Below are 23,757 nucleotides of genomic sequence, written 5' to 3' on the forward strand. Positions count from 1 at the left end.
CGGTTGTCAGGAATATGGAAAAACTGCGCTGACCATGGGGAGCAGGGACAACCGCAGGGGTGGCAGCAGCTCTGGGGCGCCCTGGTGCTGGAGCAGGCGTGGCTGGAAGGAGATACTCCCACGCGCTGCAAAGCCCTGTGCAGGCAGTATCCCTCCCCACCCAAGAGCCGAGGGCGGTCTCCCTTTCTGTCACACTTGGGCAATGCGTACAATGCATCTTGCCACCAGGACGCATGTGGAAGCGAGGCCCCGGTTTAAGCTCTCACACCCGAGGGGGGGGGCAGCTAGCTAGGCCTTCTGCTGATCAACGCAGGAAGACTCAGTCCAGCTGCCACCAGGAACTCAGCAGTGCTCATCGGCTCCTGGCTGGCCTGTCACCACACAGGGCAGTGCCCAAAGCAAGGCTGCTGTCCTCCCAAATCCGCCCTTCCCTGCTGACGGGCGCGGTGCACGGTACCTTCCCCGTCTGACAGGTAGTTGTACCAGAAGACAGCAGTGCCCTGCTGCGGCTTCACTCGCAGGTTGCCCTTATCACAATTTTTCCGGGTGTCTCGTAGATCAACATCATTCTGGATGAGAGACTGAGAAAGGAGAACAAAGTAGGACTCAGATGTGGAGCCTCTGCCCCTCCATCACATCCCCTTTACCAGACCCGACCATTACAACAGCGCTGAACAGGAGTCTCCCCTCATCTCTGCAGCAGGGAACTGCCTGCCCTGCCCTGCCCTCCCCGGCTCTGCTACCCTGGCCGTCTGCAGTCTCCCACCCCCTTGGTGTGACAGCCGGAGTGACAGCAACGTGCGTGCACTGAAGCCATTTCATCCTCATGTGAGAAACCTGCCAAGAGGCAAGGAGCAAAGCTAGGGCGGCCCCGGGAGGCTCCCCAGCGGGAAGGCTCTTGGTCACAGCCCTGCACCAGTCTCTTCCCTTTGGGCTTTGCCACTTGGTTTAAAACGTCCTTTCCCCTTCGCGAGAGCAGAACCGCTCGTGTAAGCCCCCGCCCCCGCCCGCGAAGAAAACGCGCCAAGCGCAGGGCCAGGCTCTTTACCATCTCTTCATAGGTTCTGTTATCAGCGATAGGGAAGATGGTCTCTCCTCCCCCCACCACATTGTTCAGGTAGAACAGCACCGTCACGTAGCTGGAAGAGAGCACAGCCGCTTGCATGCTGCCACTGGAAGAGTGACAAACCCTTCCCTCAACTCCCCGTCCTCGCACCCCATGCTTAGGGCCACAAGGCTGGATTGCCTGGCCCCAAACCAGGACAGTGTCCCCAGGGCCCCTCACCTGCTCCTGGCTAACCCGCAGGGTTCTGCGCGGCAGGGCGCTGTTCTGGCCTCCAGCTTGCTGGAGCCAGGCAGGTTCTCTTTGCACTGGCTGGAGGGACACAAGGGGTTAACCCCTTCACTCCCCTTCCAGTTGGGCAGGGCAGCGAGCAAACCCACAATCGACGTGCTGCGCTCAGCCGCCCGTCTCACACCAGGGTCCCCTCAGCGAGGCTCTTGCCCAGAGCGAGCCCTGCAGCTAGGGGCCGAGTGCCCCGCCTCCAGGGCGCCACTCACCGACACGAGGTCTCAAAGGGAGCGCTCTCATTGCTGATCAGTTTGGTGTGGCTGCAGGCCGTCTCGGGGAACACCGGCCCGCTGTCCACGTGGGCGTGGTAGTGCCCTCCCTGGTCGTACCGCACAACCTGCAGGGGCTCACTGTGCTCCACAATCTCAGGAGGCAGCCGCGTCAGGCGCATCACCCTGGGAAGGAGGAAGGCAGGTGGGAAAAGGGACAAGCCAACCCCACTCCGCCCACCAGGAAGGGCACAGTGCTCGGCAGACAGAGCGACACTTCCTGCCTCAGAGAACCCGGGAGGAGGGACAGGCTGCAAGCAACGGCTCGGCTGTAACAATCGATGGGTCTCAAGTGTCTAAACTACCCCACGGCCGCTCCCTGGCCTTCCCGCGGGCGCCAGGGTACAAGAGTCTCCAGGAAGGGTCTAGGTGCAGGGAAGCAGGTGTGAATCCCTCCCGGAGGATCACCGGGCCCCCTCAACCGTGTGCAGAAGCCAGGGGCCTGCCGAAAGGTATCGTAGTGGGGCTCCGCCCCAGACAGTCAAGCCACATTACAACCCCACAGTGTGGCAGCCTGGGCCGAAGGGGAGATTTGTCACTTAAGTCAATCGGTCGCTCACCTGGCGGCAGTAACGAGTCACCAGAGACCCTGCAAGCCACGGCTCTGCTGAGCGTTGTCAGCTTTACTCGCGGGCAGCACAGGCAGCATTGGCGCTGTACAACGGGCCAAGCGGACCAGTGCCCGACACCTCCCTGCGGTGCGGAGAACCAGCATGTGCCAGAGTACTTAGACTAGTCAGTGCTAACCACAAACGTCCTGGCTAAGCGGCTCTCACGCAGCAAAGCTGCCGCTTGCGGGGAAAGAGTCCTTCCGTAGGCATCCCTGGAGACCTCCAGGTGCCACGGCTCCTGCACACGGCCCCTAGAGCCCAGCGACCCCCAGCAGAGCAAAGGGACCCCGACAGGCCTCCACGGAAGGGAAACAAGATTCCGTAGCAATAGCTTCTCACAGTGCGCATCCATCTCCTGTCCGGTATCACCCCAGCAGCACTGAGCAAGGAACCCAGACCCGCCTGCTCTAAGATTTCTGCCCCCCGTCCCCCCAGAACTTCCTGTCTCCACTTGCCCCAGAGCGAGCAGGAACCTCTCAGACCCGTTAGGCTGGCTGACAAAATCCGTACCAGGGTTGTGGGGGCTCTGGCATCTGAGAATCCCACCTGTTACAAGGGCTTTATTCACACCCTTTGGAGCGGCAGACTACCGCTGGGAGCCCCCTGTGCTACCCAAGTAAGGGCCGTGCTGGCAAAGGCTCCAATGAACAGACACAAGCCAAGTGCAGCCGCTGCCCGCTCTGCCCAGTGGCGTAACGCTGCCACCAGTTCCCTGTCTAGGACACACTCAAGACCAGGGTGGCCAAGAGCCAATTCCAGGCCTCAGGCCATGTTTCTCTCAAGCTTCCTGAGGGCAAAGGAAGAGACGTTCCGCTGTGATGGTAGTGAATGAGAGAAGGGCTTGGCAGGAGGGTCGGGTCTGAGGCTGAACCCATCTCTGGATGGCCAGTGGGGCCGAACCTGGCCAGCGAGACCTACCACTGGATGTGTGCTCGAGGAGCCAGATGGCTCGGCTCAACTCGAGTTAGTTCTCCTTGGGGACCCAGGTGAGGCGTGAGAGGAGGTAAGTCAACGCACAGTAATTACTGGCGCATTAGCTCACGCTGGGAGTGAGCAACAAGCTCGCCTGAGGAATGTTTCCATTCACTCCCCCATGCGGTTGCCTCCGGGGTAGAGCAGTGTTAGCCTATAGCCACAAACACAGCGAGGAGTCCCAGGGCCCCTCCCACGAAGATCTAGTCGGGCCCCAGCTTCTGTGGGCAAAGCCCCACTTGCCAGAGGCATCCTCTCCATTTAACACCTGACCCGCGAGACCTCATGCCTGAATAAATTCTAGTTGGAGGGGCCCCAGGGCCCGAGGCGCTAGTTCTACGAGGCTGCTCTCCGAGCAGAGGGGAGCAGTTTCACTTCTGACCACCGAGCAACGTGCGCTTGCAGAGAGCACCGCCACCGTGCTCTGTCCTGGGACCCTGGGCACAGCGGATCTGCTTTCGACGCTTACCCCCACGTGTGTGCGCGTCCCACCCCCGCCCCCGAGAGGATGGCAGTGTCTGCACAGCACGCTTACCCTGCCAGTGCCTTTACCTTTGCTGTATGGACCTCATGACCTGATGAGCCCCCTCGCCCTGGTACAGCCAGGTGTGTTGGCTGTTCCTCACCAGATCACTCATCTTCACGTCCTGGCTCCCCATGTACTTGTGGAAGTCACGAATGTTCAGCTGTTTAAACTCCTCCAAACTCAGCACGCCTGTGGAGAAGGAAAGCAGGCCGGCCCTTCAGCCGTCTGGCAGCAGCCGCACATTTCCCTGGGAGCTCCTGCCTTCAGGGACAGCTACCTGCCAAAAGGCAGCGCAGGGTTTTACCCGTCTAAAGCATGCCATGCCATGGGCCTGCGGCTGCCTCAGAGCTGCCCTGGCCACTCACTGGCAGCCAAAGAGCCACATCGGAGAGGTGCGAAATGGAAAAGACTGCATTTGCTTGTGTCTACCAGAGAGACAACAGGTCCCGGCACACGCTGTTCTGTCTGGGCAGAGGCCACGCTGGGACCGCTAGGAATGCAACAACTGTGCGATGTCGAACTCCAGGAATACGCTGTGGGTACTCACTGTGTTCTGCAGGAGCACTTCACAGTTATCTGCTCTACATTTGCGAGCATCTGTCTGCTCAAGAGCTTCCCCTGAGCCGTAAGAGCTAGGACCCCCAAATTCCTCTTACCGTAACTTAAAGCAAGGTCAGGGGTTGGTTGTGCCAGGGCAACGCGATGCTTCTCATCCATCCAAGCAGAATCAATAGGCAAGTGAAAGGGGCTGGCTGGGGCACCCTCCCGCCGGACTGCCCTAATCTCAAGCCTCCCACCCCCACGCACGCTTTGTGCTTCCCCCCCAGATTCGTACATGGACATTGCTGACCATTTTCTTTCATCAGGGAGCGAGGGGAAAGCGCACAGCTTGCTGCATTCCTCGTTCAGGCTGTGCACTTCGCTCCCGCTCCCTGGCAGGGAGAGAAAGGGGAAGAGCAAGCAATGCTGCTACTAATCTCAGGGGGGGGGAGGAGTGACGTTTTGGCCCTTCACTTTCCCCTGTGTACACACAGTCTCCTGCCCTGAGCTCCCTTCACCCCCTAACCCTGACACCTGCACCCCCAACTCCTCCTTAAGGGCCCAAGCAATGCTGGGTAAATGGGCTAGTCTATTATAATGAAGTGAACAGCCTCTCCAGTTTTGCCATCTGTAATACAAGGCTGCACTGTGCTACACGCGATAAATGGACTTGGACTTACACTCTGCCCGTATTTCAAAGGAGACTGCCTGCCAGTTGAACAGTGATGCTAAGCAACACACACACGGATTGTGAAGCCTTTCTGCATTTATGTAGCTCACAGCCCACGAGGGAAACAAAACAGACCGTGACACCAGAACCAAGCAACAGACATTTCCTCCCTGGAGCGCTGACGCGCACGCCTGACTCTCGGCTGTCACGGCGATGGCTGTGCTCCATCACGCGCATGAGCAGCAGGGAGAAGGATTATCTTCTGGCCTTTCCCAGTTCAGGGAAGACCTTCTGTTCTCTATTGGACGAAGAATCGGGTTGGTGTCTAGCCCCATGTGCCAGCACAGCGACCAGCCTGCCCCCAGACAGCTTAGCACAGCTAACTGTGGATTACCAATGTCAGCCACCAAAAGGAAAATCCAGCACCCAAAGCAGCTGCCTCTGGACTTGAGAACTCCCTGTGCTGACAAACCAGAGTTCTTAGCCACAGCAGGGCGGTGTTCCGCTGCCCCCTCTTCCAGAGGGCAGGGTAGGACAGTTCCCCCAGAGGCTGGCACTCCCAGTTCAACTCCAGCAGTCTGCACTTCCCCCTCCTGAGGACAGTGCCACATCCCGGCTGTGACCTGGCCTGTAAGGATGGGGGGAGCAGGGTTCTGGAAGTGAAGGGCTGCCAATGGCAGGGAGCGCAGCATCGGGAGCGGAAGGGAAGCGTCTCATTTGTGAAAGTTCAGCGTGGTGGAAACGCCGCAGACCGTTAGATCATCCGCCCTTAACCCAGCCAAGGACGGCACGAGCCAAGAGAGCACTGAGGCAAGTGCACTGGCCGGATATTTAGCCAAATTCCTCCCACCCCAAAAGCTCTAGGGCTGCTCCGAGAGCCAGGCCACTGGAGGCGAGTGTGCACAGGCTGCATGGTTCCTTAATTTGATTAGGAAGCGGAGAGTCACTCAACTGCCGGCATTCTAATTAGAGCGGGAGCGGTGGCTCTTGGCAAGCCGGGGGAAGCCTGCGCGGATCCGGACTCTTCGCATATGAAACTTGGATGGGAAGAGGGGCAGAAGCACCAACAGCCGAGTAAGGAAACTGCCTTCATGTGCAATGACCCTGACACCCTTTCATCAGGAAGAGACGCTAGCAGGCAGCTCTCCAAATTGGCTGGCTGTGAACAGTAGGAAGGAGACACAAATCACCCTGGAAATGTGGGGATGGGGCGGCATCTGACAGCTCTGTGGATGAAAGGGGCTGCAGGTCCCCAAGAACGACCGGAAGGGGAACAAAGCAGAGCTGCGTAGCCAAGGGATTCTCCATCATGCAATGGCACAAAATAAGGCCGAGCTGACAGGGCCCCTGGGGGAGTCCACCAATGTACCAGATACACAGCTGGTCACCCCCATTCCACTGGGGCCGAATCAGGTGCCTGGAATAGTCCGGCACAGCCCTAGCTCTCCTGCACCCCTTACCGGGCCGCTAGGCTATGTCTGTGCTGCCAGCGCAGCAGCTGTAGCGTTTCCCTGCAGCCACTCAGCAGAGCCACAGAGGGGTCTCCGGCTGCTGTGCGAGGCGATACACCGCCATCCCACAAGCCACCCAGGGATCTGCAGTGCCACCCTCAAAGTAACCCTCTCAGAAGATAATGCAAAGGGGCGTTCGAGCAGAGGCTGGGAGCCCGGAGGGGTGGGTTCTGTGCCAGCTCTGCAGGCTGCCTTGTGAGCGGGCTCAGGCAAATCACTTCTCCATTCGAAAGCCGGGCACATGCGCGCACAAATAAAGCTGCCTATTTCTCAGGGCTCTGAGGGCTGGCAGTGACTGGCAAAGGAGAGAGCTTGCTGTGTGCCTGGATTGTGCTTGTTGGCCTGCTCCAGCCTTACATTACAGCCCTGCATCTGGTCTCCAATGCACGAGAGGCACAAGGCATTCTCAGCCCTCTCACCATTGCCATCAGGGTCTGCTTTGACTGCCGTGTACATGTCCCGGACGCTCTGAGGGGTCATCCACCGGCCGTTCCCTAGGCGGGTGTGGGTCAGCACCTGGAATTCCAAAGAAGATGGTCACATCCTGGGCTAGCATTCGCTCCTTTGGGATGCTAATTAAGCCCTAGGGGCTGGTCGCTTCTCTGGGGGACATCAGCTGGCCAGGCTCCAGTGCATCACCTGAACGTGTGCGCCAGACAGAAGCTACAGCCGCGTGACCAGCACTTGCTTTAGCATGGCAGTGCACGCCCCCATGAAGCACAGCTGGGGCCAGCCAGCCAGTTACGGTCTCAGAGGGGCAGCCAACCGCAGCGAGAGCGCCACTGTTTTCACCTGCGCCCAAGGGCCTCAAGGGGAAGGGGGAGAAAGGGACCTTTGCTCTCTGAAGAGGACCAAGCGCCCCGAGAGCTCCAGCTCTGCAGCAGCGCAGGGAAGGCAGGGCACGAAGGCAGGCAGGCCTCACTAGCCCCCCGGCCACCTGCAGACCTGTGGAGCGCAGGCGGGAAGGAGCTGCTCAGCGTCCCAGTGAGCCTCCGGGCTGTGCCTCCCCACGTGCTGGCAGCAGGCCCCACCTCACGGGCTTACCCTAGCGCAGCGGTTCTCAGACAGGGGGCGGGGCCCCCAAAGGGGGCGGAGACCCTATTCTAATGGGGTCACTGGGACTGGCTCAGACTTGCTGGGACCAACGCCAAAGACTGAGCCCCACTGCCCGGGGCTTCAGCACTGGGTGTTGGGGCTCAGGCTAAAGGCTTCTGTCTTGGCCCCGCCGCCCGCTAGGGCTTTGCCTCTCCAGCCAGGGCGGAGGAACTCTGGCAGGCTCAAGCTTCGGTCCCCACTCCTGGGGTCATGCAGTCCCTCCGCATGCAACACAGGGGGAGAAGCCCTGCCCCAGCGACTCAGCAGCTTACACACAGCTCTACACTCCTAAGCAGCGACCCTGCAGCGCTCGGCCACCGTGGGCAGGCCTGGCTAGCTCTGCAGACCTCCCCACGCAGGGCCCCGCCGGGGGACCCACCACAACACTGCCCATTCTCTCAGCTCGGCACAGGTCCGCGCACGGGACCCCTCGCCCAGCCCATCAGAGCAGACGTTTCCTAGCAGGGCCTGCGGCTGCAAGCCCCCGGCAGGATCCCGGACACTGAATGTTTCCCAGACTCCTAAGACGTGTCTCTTTCACGCAGCAGGCCTGCGGAGTCCCGACCTCCTCCAGTCAGTAGGAAGGTGCAGTGCCAGGCGCCAGCCGTTAGCCACACACAGATGGGTAGCTGCACCACAGCCGCTCTTCCTCAGTCCCCATCTGAACCCGCTCTAGGGCTCTCCCCACCTCGCTACCTCTTTGAGCTGCAGCTGCCCATCCTGGTTGTGGTCTAGCAGGTTGAAGATGTCCATTTGGCTGATTTCGATCATTTCCATGGCCTCCTCATAGTCTTCTGTGGGCAGGATCTGGCTCTTCTGCAGACCTTTCAACTGGGCCAGGTGGATAATCAGCTTACACTCATCTTCGCTTAGGAAATCCGGAATTTCTGCAGAGAAGAAAGCGTGAATGGAAGACCAAGGAAACCGTTGCAGTGAAATCTCTAATCAATGGCAAATAACAAAGAAAGGGGGAAATAAGAAGCTTTCCAACAGATCTGGTAGAGGGGAAGTTTCACCTAATTTGGACTTTGCAGATTAAGGACTATAGGTCTCTTCTGACTTAAAACAAACCCTGTGTGTGTGGCCAGTCTAAGTCCTATGCCCAGAGGTACAGACGCTTTTTAAATCTTATGTATGACAAACATTTTTACCACTCATTTTAATAGAACTTTAAAATCTGTTCCTGTCTTCAGCATACCTGTCCCCATGGAGCAGTGCAGAGGACGACCCACAGGCGGCTAGGGACTCTGCTGAATACTAGCTGCCGGAAATGACTGGAGGAAGAGAACCAAGAGCCTTTGTGCTGGGCATGCCTGCAGCTCCCTGGCTGCTTTGCCCTCATTCAGAGGGGAATTTGGCAGAGAACCAGGTGGAGCCTTGATTAGTGAATCCACTGATGTGAAGGAGGAAGGGAGCCACCAGCCTCACGCCCACAAAGCTCTCAATGAGGTGCTCTCGGCTCCACTGAGACGACCGATCTCTGAGCACAGATTTATACCAAAGGGGAAGAGGAGATTTCACCAACAGGGGTCCCAGAAATAACAGGTAGGTACCTGTATTACACGCTGCAGGACTCGAACCCCCCTCCCCCCGGCCCTCCTTAGCAACACGAAGCCAGCAGTTCACAGAGCTAGTATCTCGAGCGCATGCAATTTTCAATGGAGAGAAGTTCCTTCTGGGATTATGTGGCCAGAAGAATTGCAGTAAAAGGGAGTGTGGGGTTAACAATCCTGTCCCGGGGATGGCGGAGAGACCCCACAGGACGCCAGCCACACTCGCACCTCGCTAGCACTGCAGCTCTTTTGGGAAAGGAGTCAGAGCGTCTGGTCCAGCTAGAAAGCTCAGATACCTCTGTGCTGATTTCTCAACCGCCTGCCCTAGACTCGGCAAGTCTCTTGGCTAAAAGCAGCCCACAGCCCAACCAAGAAACACACTGACAAGAAAGAAAGGTGGGAAATGACTTTGGTTTGGAATGGACACTGCCTGCTAACCCCCACAGCAACAAGGGGGCTTCTCATTCAGTAGAGCTAGGCGCTAAGTCCGCGGACTCCGCCATTGCTGCTTGCTTCCCGGGGCCCCCCGAAAACAGAACGCAGCCACTTGTGTCCACGAGCCCCTCACAGGAACAATTCCTGGCACTGTCCTCTTACGAGAGCTTCTTCTGAGCTGCAGCATCCACTCGCCACTCTCTAGGCAGTGACATAACACAAGAGGTCACCGAGCAAACTGACAAGTGATGCCCCAATACCTGATGTTCCCCGACCAGGACCAACATAGCGCCCCAGTTGAGATGTGGCCGTTTAATGACATGCTAGAGAAGGGAGAGCCTGTGCTGAGGCAGCAGCTGGATTTCACACTGATACACAATGCATGTTCAGAACCAGCTTTCTGTGTCAGAGTGCTGGGTGAAGAGTGTGTCAGGCTAATGCTGATAATCCTGTGTGTGTAAACAGCCTCCCGCAGGGCTGCAAATGAATTGCTACCTGAAATGGTTAACTTCTGAACATAGGGCCCATCCCACCCCACTGCCTGTTTAACAATGGATCCAGCTAAACAAATGGCTCCTAATTGACTTGGGGCAACACTTGATTGCTTTTCCACAAAAACAAAGGGGAGGAAAACGCTGGCATTTATAAAATAATGACTAATCCAGAGAAGAGGATGGGCCAGAGGAATAGCGCTGAACAGAGAGCTCCAAACAAGGGGGATCCAAGCCCTTCATTCCACCCTCCTCCCCCACATCAACACCTGCTGATCTCAGCCAAGCCCCTACAAAAATCCCAACAATCAGGGCAACACAAACTGCGGTATTGTCTTCCCAGCCGGGCTGCATTTAATGAGAATGGATTAGCGGAGAGGTGGCTTGGTGCTATAAAAACCATCTCCCAGGCAGGAGCAAGTCAGTCTCCAGTGACTGCCCAAGACAGAGCCTCCGGGTCTCTGAACGTGTTACAGCACCTGCCCGGAGAATGGGCAAGCTGCAATTTGCTCCAGCCAAAGGGGGCACGCAGTGGCTGCTGGCCCTCGTCATGTGGCTGTTAGCCTGGCGCTGCCCAGGGGCTTATGGGTACTTCTTGAGGAGCTCTTCCCGGTGCACGCTCATCCCAAGGAGCATGGCCTTGTGCTACGACATTGGGTATGCAGAGATGCGCATCCCCAACCTGCTGGAACACGAGACTATGGCAGAGGCGACCCAGCAGTCTTCTAGCTGGCTGCCCTTGCTCGCCAGAGAGTGCCACCCAGATGCCAGGATCTTCCTCTGCTCCCTCTTTGCACCCATCTGCTTGGACAGGTAAGGCCCTTCAGGCACGGCTAGTCAATCGTGGGCTGCCAGACAAAGGGCCCCACAGGAGAACAGGCTCCGGGGGAGCCCAAGTGTGGAAATCATTTAGAACTAGACTGGGCAAAGCACGGAGCTATTGCAAGGGACAGGGTGGCCTGGGCAAGGGGCTCCCCCCACTCTACCTGGGGGCATCGCCGAGGGGAAATAAAAGCCCTGCAAGACAAGTGCAATGTGTCCTGGGTTTAGAACTTCGGTTGGAGATCAGCTGCCTTATAACCTCCGCACTTCAGTGGGATTTGATCAGAAAACCCGCTGGCAGATTCTCCCAGGCTGGTCTTCCCCACTGCTCCAGCTTATGTAGAGGGCAAAGCGCCCCCGTGAGCTGGGCATCTCTGAAAGGGTTACACACTAGTTCTTCCCCCCCCCCCCCCCCGCGGCAGCAAGACTCCTAGTCCTGCTGCGAAGTTCTCTGCTCGCCTCTGCCGGGTGTGGCCCCTCCACAGGAGTCTCGGAGACAGCACACGGGAGTCCAGTTGCACAGGCTGCCACACACAGCACCTTCTCTCTGCCCCCACTCCTCATGCTGAACCAAATCATCCTGCCCCTGCGTCACAGCCAGCAGCCTCCCCATGCCCTAGGGCCGGGGTCTCCAACCTTTCTAAGCACGAGATCACTTTTTGAATTGAAATGCAATCCAGGATCTACCTCAAACCCAGATCCCCTGGCCCCGCCTCCTTCGTGCCCCTGCTCACTCCCTCCTCCCATTCTCCCTCCCTTTCACCAGGGGGGCAGAGGGTTGGGGCGCAGGCTCTGGTCTTGGGCTAAGGGATCTGGAGTGTGAGGGGCTCTGAGCTGAGTCTGGGGCAGGTAGCTGGTGCAGGAGGGGGTGCAGGGCGCAGGATCTGTAAGGAGTTTGGGTCAGGGGGGCTCTGGGCTATGGCAGGGCCTTGGGGTGTAGAGGGGGTACAGGACGGGCAGGGGTTCAGAGCTGGCTCCAGCTGGACGCTATTTACCACAGGTGGCTCCTGGGTGGGGGTGCAGTGGGGCTGAGGCAGGCTCACCCTGCCCTGGCCCTGCCCCACTCCCTAAAGCAGCCAGCAAACTCCCTCCATCCCAGGCCCTGTTGTCCCCCCTCCCCTTCTGTGGAGACATACAGGGTGGGAGGGGGGCACCCTGACATCAGCGCCCCTCCTCTCCCTTCCTGGCTCTGTACCGCAAGCAGGAGGCTCCCGGGGAACAGGGGGAAGCTCCCAGCCAAAGGGCAGGAGATAAGCAGCAGCGAGGGGAGGGGTAGCTGAAGTACCGGCACTTGAGAGCCTCTTGGCCAGACCCCTCAGGATCCCCTGCCAGAGGCTCCAAGGGGTTCTTACAAAGGAAGGGTCCTGGCTGCACAGCAATTGAGGAGTGCCAGGAAGCTAGCTAGAGGAGAGCAGAAATACAAGCAGCAGCTGCTCAGTTAGAGCAAGCGCCTTCACCTCTGGAAGAAGGACGCCTGTGGCAACACCCCGCACCCTTCCTACGGAGAAGGGAACGGCTCTTAGCCCCCAATTCCATCCTATAATCGCCTCGGCCACACACATACGTAGGGCTGGGTTTCCAAGTGCGCGTTTTCACAGGGAAGACAATGCCTGCCACCCCAGGTCCAGTTTAACCGTTTCTGGACAATCAGTACCAGATACTCAAGAAAAAAAGATGTTGCCTTTCTAGAGGGAACCTCTGGGCCTGGGACGATTGTTTTCTGACTCACTCATGTAACCTGCAGGGACTAGAGAGGTCACTCCACAGCACAGCACAACGCTGTTAATTCAGGGAGGCTGGTGGTTGGAGCTTGCTCTGGAACAGTTAACCCGTCACTTGTGCTTGCAGGGGAAGATGAAGGCTCAGCCCAGTCCTGTTTCTCTCCCTAGGTTCATCTACCCCTGCCGCAGCCTGTGTGAAGCTGTTCGGGACAGCTGTGCCCCAATCATGGCTTGCTATGGCTACCCATGGCCTGACATCCTAAACTGCAACAAATTCCCTGCAGATCACAACTTATGCATCTCAACAATCACCGATGAAGCCACTTCAACCAGGAGAAGTAAGGCATTTTTCTAACACACGTAGCCACGTAGAACTTTAAAGGTGAACCGCAAAGCAAAACCAGGGGCCTGTATTGTGTTTGGCCTTCTCTTTTTAAAGTTGCCTTTCTTAATTCGGCTAGGCTGGTTTTGTCCACGCAGGAGACCTCTATGGTGAAAGGATAACTGAAGAAATGAGAGAAAACAGAGCAGGTAGGAGGGGGAAGAATTTTGAGGCAGGCCATTCAGAATGCAGGGGTTTGGTTTCTGTTAAAACCTGTTCAGTTTCAAATGACTAACATTTCTGAGAAATGAAGCCAGTAACAGATTGAATACACCTGCTCCTCCAAGCAAGGCATGAGAGTGAATACTGCACAGGCTCAGATAGCCCCAAGATCCTCCAGCAAAGCTAATGGTGTTCAGATCAGTAGTCAGGTTAAAAACATGCCTCAGAAAAGCCATTCAGACGGTCTCGGTACATCGGGAAGCCAGCTGCGCCTCTCGTCAGTGGGCACGTAGCAAAATTCAGACCACTTTGAAGTAAATCCCACCTGGCACCATCACTTCCACATTCTGCTTCTGAAGCCGGGCTGTCGGCATTGCCAGGGTTGCCTCGTGCGCGTGGTAGAAGTTTCACCTGCAGCAGAAACACTCACCCACTGAGGGCCAGTCCCTATGTCACTTTCCAGCCCACAAAAGCTTGTGTCCAAATACAAGTCAGTGTCTTTAAGGCGCCACAGGACTTCTTGTTGTTATAGCTGCTGTTATGGGACCACCCGTTAACCAACAATGGGAAATGCTTATCTAGACACTCCAGGACACAAGGGGTTGTGGAGTGTCTCGATTCCTACTGATACTGGGGTCTAACAATGTGAATTACAAGAGGACCGCAAGCTCCAGACAAACGTGGACCAAACCTCCAGCATCGCTGTGTCCTGCTCCCCTTTGAACGACACTCTGGCAGTGAAGTCCCTGGTGGTGCTTGGCACCTGGGCTGCCAGCAGACTCTGGAAGGCCTTCAGCACAGCACCACAGTGATGTGGTTTAATTCCAGAAAGGGGTGGGGGGAGCTGGACTCTGCCAAATATACACCCACCCTTCCCGGCCTATGTCACGAACAGCATTTGCTCTGCCTTCAAAAGCGACTCGCCCTCGCTTCCCACAGCCCTCCTCTCGGAGTCTGAAATGCAACCCCCTCCCCCAAGGGCTCAGGCTAGCTACTTTGTTTAATCCAAAGCTGCGGAGACACAGCTTGGCTTTCCCGCGGTACCAGTTTAAGCTAAAGCCTCCAAGGGAGCCAGCGCTTGGACTCACGTGCCAAGCCCCTGCTCCCAGATGGAAGGGGGCTGCTGCGAGTTCACTGCCCTTTCGCGCCGAGCACGCTGACGAGTCAGGGCACAACATGGCTCCTTTGTGGGGAAGGCGCCCAGTTGCCATGCTCCACGATAGAAGGGAACGGCAAACCGAGCGTAAGCGAAGCACAGACCGAGGAAAAGGCAGACGCTGTCCCAAGAGGCCGGGAGACGGGGCAGCAGACTCCTGTAGGACGCTGGCTGAAATCCGGCCTGCACTGTCTTGCAGAAACACGGGTTTTTCCTTCTGCAATTTCCCATGATTGCTGCCACTGGTGGCAGTGATGCTGAGTGCTCCAGGCACTGCATTCACCTGCCCTGCTCTGGGCGAGTGGTAGTAACATGGGACGTGTGTAGGCAAAGATCTTCATTTCCCTTCTTGACCCATCTAAACCCCAAGCCCAAGGAGGGCCTGGTTCAGAGGCGGCACTCATCCCAGCCCTCCGGCGAGCTGCTCCAGCGGAGAGGGGCAAGCTGGCATTGCCCCTGCTGCACCTCAGAGCAGTCGTCACCAACCTGTCAATCGCGGCACCCTGCGGAGTTGATCGCTGGCCACCTGGCCAGGCGGCTGCCTCTCTTTGATCCAGCCCAGCTGGAGCATGGTGCAGCCACAGCAGGCTCAGGGCCGCTGCCAGCTGGGCTGGATCAAAGAGGGGCAGCTGCCTGGCCAGCTGGCCATGGGTTCAACCAGCCGAGGCTGCCCCTCTTTGTTAACTTGCTGGCTGGGGTGGGGGGAGAGGCACATGTGTGCACACGCGTGTCCCTGGCTCGTCTCTGCTCCAGAAGAGGACGGGGCCGGCCAGCTCCATAGAGCCAGGACTAGGGTCGCCAGGTGTCCCGTTTTGAACCGGACAGTCCAGTAGTTGAGCTTCCTGTTCGGGAAACAAACCGAGACAATAGAACTGTCGGGTGTTTTCTAAATCTGGTGGAATGTTGATTGTGCTGCAACATCACGTGTGTCCGGTGTTTTTGTTGAAACCGTCTGGCAACCCTAGTCAGGGCTGGGCAGCCGAGGACCGGGCTGTGCTGCGCTGTTCCCTGCGGGCTCTGTGCAGGGTCAGGGAGCCCCTTCCCCAGCGCCCTGCTGCACCCCGCTGGGCTGGAGCCACTGCCTGCAGGCAAAGGGCTGGGCTGGGCAGGGAAGAGACTATGACCTCCCCCACCCCGGAGGCAGGATGGGAGGGGCAGGGGTTGCATTGAGGGGCATGGGGCGATGCGGGGCAGGTTGGGAGGGGCGGGGTTGCACTCAGGAGCATGGGGCAATGCAGGGGCAGGTTGGTAGGGGCAGGGGGCGATGCAGGGGCAGGTTGGGAGGGGCAGGGGTTGCACTGAGGGGCAGGGGGCGATGCAGGGGCAGGAAAGGAGGGGCAGGGGTTGCACTGAGGGGCAGGGGGCGATGCAGGGGCAGGTTGGGAGGGGCAGGGGTTGCACTGAGGGGCAGGGGGTGATGCAGGGGCAGGGGTTGCACTGAGGGGTAGGGGACGATGCAGGGGCAGGAAGGGAGGGGCAGGGGTTGCACTGAGGGGCAGGGGGTGATGCAGGGGCAGGGGTTGCACTGAGGGGCAGGGGGCGATGCAGGGGCAGGACGGGAGGGGCAGGGGTTGCACTGAGGGGCAGGCGGGGAGGATCATGGGGCTGAGGGGCACGAGGCTGGAGCACAGGGAAGATACACATTCTACTTTGCAGAAGCTGCACTTTCCTTTACTCCCCACTTCTTTGCCTCCCTCCCCAACTAGCTATTTGGCTGCATTCTCACCCTCACCTTTTCTGCGTTACTCCTCCAGCCCCCCATACTCCCACCCAACTCCCTTCCAGATCCCGCCCTCCTCACCCCATCCTGCACCCCACCGCCCACGTCCTGCATCCCTGTCCCACTCACTGGCAGCCCTGTCCGCACATTGAACCCCGCATTTTTGTTCCTACCCCAGAGCCTAAGGGGGTCCACAAAATCCACTAACTCTGGCACCCTGGAAGAGTAAATCTGGCCTTTGGGAAGCTCTACACCTCAGCCCTCCCCTCTCCCCCGTGGGGGTGAAGTAGCAGAGAAGTGAGGTGTCTAGCTGGGGACCACTTCTGTGAGGGTGGGGGGGATTTGGGAGGAGTGTTTTGCTTCTCACTTGTGTGGTCCCCAACTGATTTTTCTGTGGTCAGTGGCCCCCACCCCGCCACAAATAAAGAAAACGTTGAAACCTTGCGTGTTGCACGTATTTTACTTTATTTTGCATGAACTTTGATAAGCTAACACGGGAAAGTTAAAATGCTGCATCTGTCCAATCACTGAAATTCAACCGCTCTCCCCAGCTGCAGCCCTAGCGAAATGGCTCGGGCGTAGTGGTGTGATTGGCGGCGAGTGGCCGGTAGCAATGGGCAGTCTGGGGAAAGGGTTGGAGAGGGTGGTAGACCCTGGCTTGCCCTGACATTTAACAAGTGATCTTGGGTGTAACAAGCCTGAGGAGCGTGAGTGTCCCTGGCTCTCCAGCAGGGCAGGCAGCTTGCGGAAAGGGTCCAAGAGATGCTATCACTGTCTCTGTTACAGCAGTGCCCCGAGCCAGCTGCAGGGACTGTGAGCTCGAGGAAGCCAGCTCTGCCAAGGAGATACTGGAAAACTTCTGTGCCAGTGATTTCGGTGAGTACACACCTCTGCTTCCCTCCTCAGCTACTGGCTTCCCCGACAGCCAGCCACACGGCAGCTGCTGGGGAAGCCTCTTCTATTTGCTATAGAAAAGGGACTTGGTTACGGCTCCAGCTTTTACAGTTTTCAACCCTCACCTGAGCACCTAGTCCAAACTCTTCTTGCCTGCGGCTTGTACCAAGGGCAACACCCTTGGTGCCAGGGATGTGAAGGACCAGCTGACTAGTCGCTTCCCCTCTCGCTGCCTCTGCCAGAGCGAGGCAGCAAGGGGGTGGGAAGAATCAGACTCATAAGGCTGGCAGAGCTCTCAGGAGTCAGAGTCCCGCCCTCTGCCCAAAGCAGGACCAACCCAACTAAATCAGCCCAGCCAGGGCTTTGTCAAGCCAAGACTTAAACACCTCCCTAGGGAACCCAGCCCAGCACTTCCCCACCTGCCTAGGGAAATCGTTTTTCCTAAAATCAAACCTAGACCTCCCCCACTGTAACTTGAGACCACTGTTCCTCATCTGCCCCCACTCAGAACACCCTCCCTCCATCCTTTTTGGAACTTCCCTGCAGGAAATTGAAGGCTGCTATCTAATTCTCCACCACTCTTCTCTTCTGCAGACTAACAAGCCCAAATCCCTCAGCTTCCTCATAGGTCATGTGCTCCAGCCCCCTCATTATTTTGGTTGCCCTCCACTGGCCCCTCTCCAATGCATCCACAAGAAGAGGGGGTACTTCAAAGTGGCAGCGCTGCCGCTTTGAAAAGCCACGTGCATCCCAGGGCAAACTGGGGTGTCCCCAGGCTGCACATGGCATTTCAAAGCAGCATCGCCGCATGGTGCCCGGGATCAGCTGGGGACTCCCCCGCTGACCCTTGGCTCTGAGTGGCGCTGCCGCTTTGAAACGCCCCAGGGCTGTTGCTACACTCTGAAGGCTGAGCCGCCCTATCAACTAATCAAACAGTCGATGAAAAATTCATCAACTATTTGATTAGTCAGTTACCTGATACTTAACATCCTTACTTGGTACATCTCCGGCAACTTGCGCGGCTTGTACCAAGTGCAACATCCTGCATTTCTGATGAACTCTCAGCACAGGAGGGAAGAGGGAGAGGGGACAACCAAAAGCAATCGTGTGTTTCACTGTGGAGAGCAGATTCCCATCGAGGCAGGTACATCCGGTCATCCCCAGAGTCTGTACATCAAACCCCAACACATTCATCCCAGCAATTCACTGTTTCTGCTCCAAGGCCAGGGGGTGGACCAGTGAGCTTGCTTAACTCTCAGTTTCTGTGAAGCTCTACAGCAGGGCTGGCTCCGGCCCGTGGACGGCATCAGGCCGCTTCCTATTTATATCCTGCAGCCTGTGCCACCGAATTTCCAGGCGGTGGCTCAGGCAGCAGGATCCTAGTGAACTGGCTCCCAGCTCCTGATCACGGCGCTTCCCTGGCAGGAGCCAGAGCTGCGAGCCTTTTAAGTAGCTGCAGTCACCCTGGGTGGCTGCCAGGCAATGTGGTAGCAGGGGGCTGGGAGCTGTGAACCCTTGGCTGTGTTGTTAATTCAAAGCTTGCTGCCCCACACAGCTCTGGTTGGGGAGGGGAGACTAGTCCCAGCCCCACTCCTTCCTCCCCAGGCACCGCCCCTTCTGGGGGTGGAGCCAGCCTGTGACCACATAGCAAAACTCATTAAGTGACCTCCCGTGAAAATCATTGCCCTACCCGGTTCTACAGCATTCAGCCATGCGAACATCAGGGCTGAATCCTGAACTCTGACGAGGGCATCAGCCCTTGCAGCCCTGCTCTGAGGGGAAGGCTCAGACTGGAACCTCGCAGGGAGTGCAGGGCAGTACTGAGGTGCGCCGGCACAACTGCTTCCTGCCTTGTGTGTCTGCCTACGCAGGGGCACTGGTCTCCTTCACCAGCACTCATCCTTCTCCCAGCGCAAAGGAAAAGGCAAGCGACACGTTACTGGCCCTGGAAAGGCTGTAATCACAGATTTGGAGGCTTACAAGTTGAACGCAGCCTCAGTGATTTGGCTGGGACATTACTGAGTCAGGAAACACCGATTGCTTCAAAACAGACACAGTTCTATCTGACGCCAGCAGACACGGGGGGAAGCAGTTAGCCGCCAGCAGTAAAGACATCCCAAAGGGAGTGAACAGATGCTATCAGGCGGGTAACAACAATAGGTCAACTGTTTCACATTTGCTTCTTCCAGCTGTGAAAATTAGGATTTCCAGGAAGAACGTGACCTCCAGCATTTCTGCTTTCAACATGGACTCCAAGCTGGAGGTTTTGAAGCATGGCCCCCTACTCCGGGCAGAAATCCACCCAAGACTCCAGCACTGGCTGGACCTAGATGCCACTTGTGTTCACAATATCATGAGAGGTACACACGCAGGAGTCTACGTCGTCAGTGGAGAGGTGCAGAATGACAAAGTGGTCGTAAACAAAGCCTATGCCTGGCACAAGAAGAACAGGAACCTACAGCTGGCTGTACGGCGATGGAAACATCACCGGTGCCGAGCATAGTCTGGTAGGCGGATGGGGAAGTCTCTGCTCCACTGGTAGGCAATTGCTTCCCTCCTGGGATCTAGACAATTATGTGTGACAATCAAGGGTTTGGAGACTGGCTCAGTCCAATGGCTATTTTTTTAGTGGGAGTCAGTGTAGTCTATAGCAAAGGTCCAGGGGCCACACTGCAGAGCATTTCACTAAGGAACTGCTACACAACACAGCTATTAATTAAGAGCTGAGGGAGTGAGCTGTTACTCCAAGAAATGAGAAGAAACAAACCTGCCTCTCCTACTGCACCGGAAACCCAGAGATTCTAATAGATGTGGCAAACCGGCATGGTAGCAGGAATAAGCAAACGGAAATCCTCAGGTTAGAATGGACTGGCTGCGCTACTCCATCGCTATCTTTACTTGCTCCCCTCACACTGAAACGGGATAGTAATTTCAGTCCTGTGGTTTATCCCTGACACAGACTTTGTGCAAGTACCATCTTGCTGCAGGCCCAGAGATGTTTCCAAATAGAGGCCACCCTGCGTGGTGGGATATGAGGGCCGTACTGCATTGGCCACAGGGCTGTCTGTAACAGAGAAAGGGCTTTACTCTCCTTTGTGCTGCAACAGATATTCAACTAGTAGAAAAAGGCACCAAAAGTGCAGCAAGTCAGTCATGTAGTTAATGCCAAACAACTCCTGAACTTCAGTCACTCAGCACTATACCTAGAGCCTGTCAGTTAAAGGAGATCTGCAAAGGAAAATGTTGGACTTCTGCCCTTTTTCCTTTCTGATAAAAATGGTGGCCTAAAAGGGCTCATTCAAAAATGGAATTAAAAAAAAGAGTCAGTCTACCTAGGAAGACTCTGGCTATGTCTACACTACACCGTAGTTCAAAATAAGATACGCGACTTATGCAGCTCAAATTGCATCTTATTTCTAGAACTTCCTATTCCGAAACATCCCTTACTCCTCATGGAATGCGGTTTACAGGGACATTGGAATAGCAAGCCCAAAGTAACAGGCTTGCTGTGAAGATGCAGGATAGCTATTTCAGGTTACTCCGCTATCCTGAAATAGCATTGCAGTGTAGATATGTAGCCTCTGGTGACAGAAGAACTAGTGAAGTGAGGACTTCCCAGGAAGCAAGACTGAAAACTGAGCAACTAGGAGGCAAAGGGATATTTAGACAGACTGTTTACAACTCTTTGTTAGCACCCACGTTACTCCAGTGACTAACACGCATTCTGGAGAAAAGCAGTCTCTGTTCAAGATTCAAAGCATTCCTTCAATGAAGTGTAGTCTGAGACCATTAGTCTTCTGTCAAAAACTGGGAAGAACAGATTCAATGCTTTTGATATTTCAAAGGTGAAACAAAGCAAAGGGGATCCCATCTTCAAGGACAGGGATGGCTCTCCTGACTTCCAGACAGACACTGCTGGACCTGTGAGCCACAGGCTTTGAAGCAGAGCACAACCATCACGCCCAAACAAGGAAGAGAGAGTTGGTTTTCCAGTATTCCTAGTGAAAGTAAGTGTCATGTATGGAATCTTTCTAAACTGGAGTAAATACAGGACTGAAACAGGGAAGCAAAGAAAACAAGGTCTGGGGGTAAATGGCCCCCCTTTGCGCAGCAGTAATTGACGTTTACCTACAATGCAAGGCTCGTTTGGGAGATGCATGGAACATCCGTTTGGACAGAGATGCATTACAGATACCGTTGTCTCTGTCTACTCTTCCAGTGTTGAATTAATTGGTGACCAGAGTTTCTGTTTAGCTCTGGCAGTATCTGAGGCTTGTGGCCCCAGGTCCTTCCCTGTTTAAATTCGGTTGGGGAAATCGGCCACATCGGGACACTTATGCAAATTTAATATCTGGACCACTGAGGCGGCACAGAGGGTTTTATAAAGTCAGGGTCTAAGGCCAAAATGAAGAAAACCCCACTGATCACCTAGTCTGACCTCCCAAATCACAAAGGCCACAGAATGTCACCAACATGATTCTTAGAGCAGACCTCTTAGAAAAACATCCATCTTGCTTCAAAATTGACAGTTATCCACTGCTCCTTTTGGTAAACTGCTCCAAGGTTTAATGCCTCTCAATACTGAAAACGCACACCTTACGTCTACTTCGAACGTATCTAGCCTCATCTTCCATGCATCAGACAATGTTAGCTTTCTCTGCTAGATTATTAAACACTAATTCCCTATTCACTGCTCTAGTCTAAACTCTCCAACTTATCAGCATCTTTCTCGACATTAGAACTGGACACAGCATTCCAGCAGAAACACATCAGCCCCAAATTCAGAGGCAAAATGACCTCTCCACTCCTACTCAAGATACCTCTCTTTACGCACCCTTCAAGGATTGCATTAGCCCTTTTGGCCGCCGTGGAAACTCACGTCATCTGCAAACTTACCAGTGATATTTATATTCATATCCGGGAGGAAAACCTACAATTGTTAAATAGCGTAGGGTCAAGAACCGATCCCTCTGGAACATGACTGGAAAAAACATCCACTCCATGAGTCCCTGTTTGCAAATCTGTGTTGAGAACGACCAGTGAGCCGGTTTTTAATCCATTTACTGCATGCCATATTAATTTTACATCATTCTAGTCTTTAATCCAAACGCTGTGCAGCACCAAGTCAAACACCTAAGAATATACTGAGATGCCCGGCATACCTTTCCCCCCAACTTACAAATTTGAGCCCAAACCACAGAGTTAAGAATACAAGAATGGCCACACTAGGTGAGACCAAAGGCCCATCTAGCCCAGAGTCCTGTCTGCCGACAAGGGCCAATGTCAGGTGCCCCAGAGGGAGTGAACCGAACAGGGAATTATCAAGTGATCCAACCCCTGTCGCCCATTGCCAACCCTGACAGACAGAGGCCAGGGGCACCATCCCTGCCCATCCCGGCTAATAGCCATCAATGTACCTATCTGTTAATTTCTCTCTTTTTAAACCCTGTTAAAAACCCTGGCTTTCGCAACATCCTCTGGCAAGGAGTTCCACAGGCTGTGCACTGTGAGAAGTAGTACTCCCTTTTGTTTGTTTTAAACACACTGCCTGTTACTTTCATTGGGTGACCCCTAGTTCTTTTCCTTATTCTCCTTGCCTCATGAGCTCTTAACTAACAATTGCCTCAAAGCAGATTGAGCTTTGAGATCTCACTGAATCGATAAAGGCTGCAAAGCCCCTGCCTGGTGCTTGTTGGACACTAGTGATTATCTGAAGACTAGTTTCTCTCAAAGAGGAAAACCAACAGGACAAGAACCTTGCCTAGCTCCATGAAATAAGCTTGGTTTCAATGGCAGATAATGCTGTGTCGTTTGTAAACGTTCAAGTATTTAAAACAAACCAACCAGGATTTCCCAGTAGAGCCCTTGGCCACACTTCCAAACACAAAGCTGATGAGACGTCGTACACGTGACACTTGACCTGCAAGCCGTGCTGTACTGCATGCTGAGGAGGCATTCGGAATATGGACTTGGCACTCACTGCTACACTTGTCCTCAAACTCTGCAAAATGGTTTGGTAATTAAGTCAAAAGTTTTCGCATTTAACTGGGAAAGTCCTTTTCAGACAGAGCCTCTTAGCTTTGTCTTCACACAACAGGGGTTTATTTCTTATTGATGTGAGCTACAACAGACGCTGTTCAACCTGATGAGAAGCATGAACTCAGTGGGGCTGTTCTAACTTCACTACACTGGGTTTTAAATTCATTTTGTTGAACTACTTGTGGGTAGAGACTTGTTTTCAAGTCACCATGGCCCCTGGGAGGCTCAATGGGCGGTCAGAGCTATCTGTGAGCCAAAGTCCCAAAATAAGAACTCCTTATCAGAGGACAAAGCAGAACAAGCCAGATAAGGACCTAAAGTACTGGACATCATGCACTGCTGCAGGTGTGACGCATTGCCAGACACCAGGAGCAGGAAACAAGGCCTACCCCAGAGAGGTGTTACGCTGGATTGATGAAGTACTGTCTACTGTGCCAGAAGCCTGTCTCTTGTCAACTACGGCGGCTCTCGGAGGCAGGTTCAACTCTGTTAGGTGATCCAGCTCTATTAGGTAAATGGCATCAGTCAGTGTAAAGAAGTTAGAAGTGAGGGCCTAAGGGAAACTAACTTGTAAAATCAGACAGACTCCTCACACTGCTCCCTGTCGTCATTTTGAGACTTTTTGCGTGTGCTCATTTTATACGACACCAGTTCCAAACTTGAGGCTTTGCACACAGCCAGAGGGAAAACTATTTTGGAATTTACAAGTTATGAATACTTTGTATTTAGAAATCCATGACAGAGCCATGTGTGTTTCTTAAAGATGCTTGTTGCATTAAAAGGAGATAAACAAGAAGCATGCCTGGTTTTTGCTCTAAGTTTTCCCTTTGAATCAGA

At 55.2% G+C, this 23,757-nt stretch overlaps 2 protein-coding genes across 3 annotated transcripts in view; one reads left to right on the plus strand and one right to left on the minus strand.

Moving 5' to 3' along the window:
- The window catches only part of P4HTM (prolyl 4-hydroxylase, transmembrane), a 33,528-nt gene that overhangs the window by 3,158 nt on the left and 6,613 nt on the right, over positions 1-23,757 (minus strand). For both annotated transcript variants that reach the window (XM_075938400.1, XM_075938399.1), the window contains exons 3-8: positions 8,242-8,432; positions 6,870-6,966; positions 3,756-3,918; positions 1,561-1,746; positions 1,049-1,139; positions 458-581 (exon numbers count right to left, since the gene is read on the minus strand). In XM_075938400.1, the coding sequence (XP_075794515.1) occupies positions 458-581; positions 1,049-1,139; positions 1,561-1,746; positions 3,756-3,918; positions 6,870-6,966; positions 8,242-8,432 (852 nt within the window). The remainder of the gene's footprint in view (positions 1-457; positions 582-1,048; positions 1,140-1,560; positions 1,747-3,755; positions 3,919-6,869; positions 6,967-8,241; positions 8,433-23,757) is intronic.
- LOC102454798 (secreted frizzled-related protein 5-like) lies at positions 10,225-21,652 on the plus strand. The gene is made up of 4 exons (XM_006120124.4): positions 10,225-10,837; positions 12,736-12,905; positions 16,774-16,863; positions 19,071-21,652. Exons 1-4 carry the CDS (start codon positions 10,515-10,517, stop codon positions 19,382-19,384), a joined length of 897 nt encoding a protein of 298 aa, XP_006120186.1. The 5' UTR covers positions 10,225-10,514; the 3' UTR covers positions 19,385-21,652.

Source organism: Pelodiscus sinensis, chromosome 11 (genome assembly GCF_049634645.1).
Source record: "Pelodiscus sinensis isolate JC-2024 chromosome 11, ASM4963464v1, whole genome shotgun sequence".
NCBI classification, from domain to species: domain Eukaryota; kingdom Metazoa; phylum Chordata; order Testudines; family Trionychidae; genus Pelodiscus; species Pelodiscus sinensis.